Raw genomic sequence first — 5,000 nt, 5'->3', positions numbered from 1 at the left:
GGCGCTGTTAGGGAGGGAGTTCCAGGATTGTGATTGGACATCAGTCAGTCCCCGTGTGTGTGTGGTGTAGGTACACCCACAGCGCTGTTAGGGAGGGCGTTCCAGGATTGTGATTGGACATCAGTCAGTCACCGTGTGTGTGGTGTAGGTACACCCACGGCGCTGTTAGGGAGGGAGCTCCAGGATTGTGATTGGACATCAGTCAGTCCCCGTGTGTGTGTGTGAGTGGTGTAGGTACACCCACGGCGCTGTTAGGGAGGGAGCTCCAGGATTGTGATTGGACATCAGTCAGTCCCCGTGTGTGTGTGTGAGTGGTGTAGGTACACCCACGGCGCTGTTAGGGAGGGTGTTCGAGCCCCAGTGAAGGAATGGCCAATATGTTTCCAAGTCGGGATGGTGTGTGTGTGTGTCTCGGAGGGTGGAACCTGCAGGTGGGGGTGTTCCCCATGCGCCTGCTGCTGCCCCCCCCACACGACACCCCCCCCCCTCCCGCCTTGTCCTTCTCGGTGGGTAGAGGTGGCGGGTTTGGAAGGTGCTGTTCGAAGGAGCCTCAGCGAGTCGCTGCGGGGCATCCAGTAGTTGGTGCACACAGCTGCCGCTGTGCGTCGGTGGTGGAGGGAGTGAATGTCGAAGGTGGGGGGGGTGAGAACGATTAGCCTGTTGATCGAGCGGAGGGGTTGGGGGGGCTGCTTTGTCCGAGACGGTGTGGAGGTTCTCGAGTGTTGTCGGAGCTGCGCTCACCCAGGCGAGTGGAGAGTATTCCATCGCACTCCTGACTTGTGTGTGATGGTGTCCATCGGGCTGTTTGACATCTCGGAGGCAGAATGGGGCCCCATCGCTCCCTCTAAACGTGCGGGGGAAGGGCTGGGTCCTTAGGAGGGGGGAGTCGCGGGGACAAGGGGGGTGGGGGTTGCTTGGTTTCTGGAGTGCAGAGGAGAGAGGGTGAGGGAGGGAGTCTGTCGCTTGGGGAATGATTTGAAAAGGTGTGGGATTGGACCCTACTTCCCACGTTCTGCTTGCTGTCTGTGGCTTGTCTTCATTTGAACTCCGTGCCCCTGTATCGGGGATTCCTCCGTCTCGTGTTATCTTGTCTCCGTCTGTGCCGTGAGAGGCAGCCGTTCGGGTGTGTGGGCAGGGGGAGTGCTTCTTCCCCGCGTCAGGGCGCAACCTGTGAGTGCAGAGGGAGCGCCGCACTGTGGGAGGGTCAGTGCTGAGGGAGCACCGCACTGTGGGAGGGTCAGTGCTGAGGGGGCACCGCACTGTGGGAGGGTCAGTGCTGAGGGGGCACCGCACTGTGGGAGGGTCAGTGCTGAGGGAGCGCCGCACTGTGGGAGGGTCAGTGCTGAGGGAGCGCCGCACTGTGGGAGGGTCAGTGCAGAGGGAGCGCCGCACTGTGTGGGAGGGTCAGTGCTGAGGGAGCGCCGCACTGTGGGAGGGTCAGTGCTGAGGGAGCGCCGCACTGTGGGAGGGTCAGTGCTGAGGGAGCGCCGCACTGTGGGAGGGTCAGTGCTGAGGGAGCACCGCACTGTGGGAGGGTCAGTGCTGAGGGAGCGCCGCACTGTGGGAGGGTCAGTGCTGAGGGAGCGCCGCACTGTGGGAGGGTCGGTGCTGAGGGAGCGCCGCACTGTGGGAGGGTCAGTGCTGAGGGAGTGCCGCACTGTGGGAGGGTCAGTGCTGAGGGAGTGCCGCACTGTGGGAGGGTCAGTGCTGAGGGAGCGCCGCACTGTGTGGGAGGGTCAGTGCTGAGGGAGCGCCGCACTGTGGGAGGGTCAGTGCTGAGGGAGCGCCGCACTGTGGGAGGGTCAGTGCTGAGGGAGCGCCGCACTGTGTGGGAGGGTCAGTGCTGAGGGAGCGCCGCACTGTGGGAGGGTCAGTGCTGAGGGAGCGCCGCACTGTGGGAGGGTCAGTGCTGAGGGAGCGCCGCACTGTGGGAGGGTCAGTGCTGAGGGAGCGCCGCACTGTGGGAGGGTCAGTGCTGAGGGAGCGCCGCACTGTGGGAGGGTCAGTGCTGAGGGAGCGCTGCACTGTGGGAGGGTCAGTGCTGAGGGAGCGCCGCACTGTGGGAGGGTCAGTGCTGAGGGAGTGCCGCACTGTGGGAGGGTCAGTGCTGAGGGAGCGCCGCACTGTGTGGGAGGGTCAGTGCTGAGGGAGCGCCGCACTGTGGGAGGGTCAGTGCTGAGGGAGCGCCGCACTGTGGGAGGGTCAGTGCTGAGGGAGCGCCGCACTGTGGGAGGGTCAGTGCTGAGGGAGTGCCGCACTGTGGGAGGGTCAGTGCTGAGGGAGCGCCGCACTGTGGGAGAGTCTCTTATCACATTGCTGTCTGTTTTAAAAGCTGAAAGTTTATTTATTAGTGTCACAAGTATGCTCACATTAACACTGCAATGAAGTTACTGTGAAAATCACCCTAGTCGCCCACACTCCGGCGCCAGTTCGGGTTCCACTGATGGAGAATTTAGCACGGCCCAATCCACCCGAACCTACACATCTTTGGACACTAAGGGGCAATTTAGCATGGCCAATCCACCCTAACCTACACATCTTTGGACACTAAGGGACAATTTAGCATGGCCAATCCACCCTAACCTACACATCTTTGGACACTAAGGGGCAATTTAGCACGGCCAATCCACCCTAACCTGCACATCTTTGGACACTAAGGGACAATTTAGCATGGCCAATCCACCCTAACCTGCACATCTTTGGACACTAAGGGACAATTTAGCATGGCCAATCCACCCTAACCTAGACATCTTTCAGACTGTGGGAGGAAACCGGAGCACCCGGAGGAAACCCACGCAGAGACGGGGAGAACGTGCAGACTCCGCACAGACAGTGACCCGAGCCCCGGGGCATCGAACCAGGGTCCCTGGCACTGTGAGGCAGCAGCGCTAACCCACACTGTGCCACCTGCTTGCGATGAAATATAGTGTCAACCAATCTATGGTTGCGCGCTTGGGATCCGGGATGAGAGAGGTGGGCAACTGGGGCGGTGGGTTGGGAGCGGGGGGGAGGGCGGCGGTGAGGTAGGTTGTCCCCGCCGCGGGGGGGGAGGTTCAGATCCCACTCTGGCAGGGGTAGCTTGCTCGCTGGCGCCCTTTGTCCTGTCTCCCCCGTTAACCCGCCTGTCCCTTGTTCCGTCAACCCCCCACCCCCCTGGTTGTCCCGCAGAGGAGAAGCTGAACCTGGACGACCCAGAGTGGGAGGATGTCCACGTGGTCACAGGAGCTCTGAAGATGTTCTTCCGGGAGCTTCCGGAACCGCTCTTCCCATACCAGACCTTCGAAGAGTTCATGACCGCTGTCAGTAAGTGAGGCGTCAACACGAGGGGGACGGGCGAGACCGAGGCGGGGAGAGGCTTTACAAGGGAGCGCCGCACTGTGGGAGGGTCAGTGCTGAGGGAGCGCCGCACTGTGGGAGGGTCAGTGCTGAGGGAGCGCCGCACTGTGGGAGGGTCAGCGCTGAGGGAGCGCCGCACTGTGGGAGGGTCAGTGCTGAGGGAGCGCCGCACTGTGTGGGAGGGTCAGTGCTGAGGGAGCGCCGCACTGTGTGGGAGGGTCAGTGCTGAGGGAGCGCCGCACTGTGTGGGAGGGTCAGTGCTGAGGGAGCGCCGCACTGTGTGGGAGGGTCAGTGCTGAGGGAGTGCCGCACTGTGGGAGGGTCAGTGCTGAGGGAGTGTCGCACTGTGGGAGGGTCAGTGCTGAGGGAGCGCCGCACTGTGAGAGGGTCAGTGCTGAGGGAGCGCCGCACTGTGGGAGGATCGGTGCTGAGGGAGCGCCGCACTGTGGGAGGGTCGGTGCTGAGGGAGTGCCGCACTGTGGGAGGGTCAGTGCTGAGGGAGTGCCGCACTGTGGGAGGGTCGGTGCTGAGGCAGCGCCGCACTGTGGGAGGGTCAGTGCTGAGGGAGCGCCGCACTGTGGGAGGGTCGGTGCTGAGGGAGCGCCGCACTGTGGGAGGGTCAGTGCTGAGGGAGCGCCGCACTGTGTGGGAGGGTCAGTGCTGAGGGAGCGCCGCACTGTGGGAGGGTCAGTGCTGGGGGAGCGCCGCACTGTGTGGGAGGGTCAGTGCTGAGGGAGCGCCGCACTGTGGGAGGGTCAGTGCTGAGGTGGGAAACTTATTTTTAATTTTCAATCTGGCCCCTTTGCAGAATTGCCGGATCATTCTGAACGTTTGCAGAACATCAAAAACCTGGTGCAGAATCTTCCCCGGCCCAACCAGGAAACCATGAAGGCAATGTTCAAACACATGAGGAAGTAAGTGGCAGGACAACACCAGCCCCGGCAAGCCTCACCCCAACTACAGTACAGCACGGGGTTAGATACAGAGTAAAGCTCCCTCTACACTGTCCCCCCATCAAACACTCCCAGGACAGGTACAGCACGGGGTTAGATACACAGTAAAGCTCCCTCTACACTGTCCACCATCAAACACTCCCAGGACAGGTACAGCACGGGGTTAGATACAGAGTAAAGCTCCCTCTCCACTGTCCCCATCAAACACTCCCAGGACAGGTACAGCACGGGGTTAGATACAGAGTAAAGCTCCCTCTACACTGTCCCCATCAAACACTCCCAGGACGGGTACAGCACGGGGTTAGATACAGAGTAAAGCTCCCTCCACACTGTCCCCCATCAAACACTCCCAGGACAGGTACAGCACGGGGTTAGATACAGAGTAAAGCTCCCTCCACACTGTCCCCCACCAAACACTCCCAGGACAGGTACAGCACGGGGTTAGATACAGAGTAAAGCTCCCTCTACACTGTCCCCATCAAACACTCCCAGGACAGGTACAGCATGGGGTTAGATACAGAGTAAAGCTCCCTCTACACTGTCCCCCATCAAACACTCCCAGGACAGGTACAGCACGGGGTTTGATACAGAGTAAAGCTCCCTCTACACTGTCCCCCATCAAACACTCCCAGGACAGGTACAGCACGGGGTTTGATACAGAGTAAAGCTCCCTCTACACTGTCCCCCCATCAAACACTCCCAGGACAGGTA

At 61.0% G+C, this 5,000-nt stretch overlaps 1 protein-coding gene across 1 annotated transcript in view; it reads left to right on the top strand.

The window, feature by feature from the left end:
• Positions 1–5,000, top strand: part of LOC144490785 (rho GTPase-activating protein 15-like) — an 11,960-nt gene that overhangs the window by 4,313 nt on the left and 2,647 nt on the right. The window contains exons 2-3 of the mRNA XM_078208487.1: positions 3,169–3,303; positions 4,145–4,250. Of these exons, the coding sequence (XP_078064613.1) occupies positions 3,169–3,303; positions 4,145–4,250 (241 nt within the window). The remainder of the gene's footprint in view (positions 1–3,168; positions 3,304–4,144; positions 4,251–5,000) is intronic.

The sequence above is a fragment of the Mustelus asterias genome, unplaced genomic scaffold, assembly GCF_964213995.1.
Source record: "Mustelus asterias unplaced genomic scaffold, sMusAst1.hap1.1 HAP1_SCAFFOLD_3795, whole genome shotgun sequence".
Taxonomy (NCBI): domain Eukaryota; kingdom Metazoa; phylum Chordata; class Chondrichthyes; order Carcharhiniformes; family Triakidae; genus Mustelus; species Mustelus asterias.
This window is presented reverse-complemented; position numbering and strand designations above follow the sequence as displayed.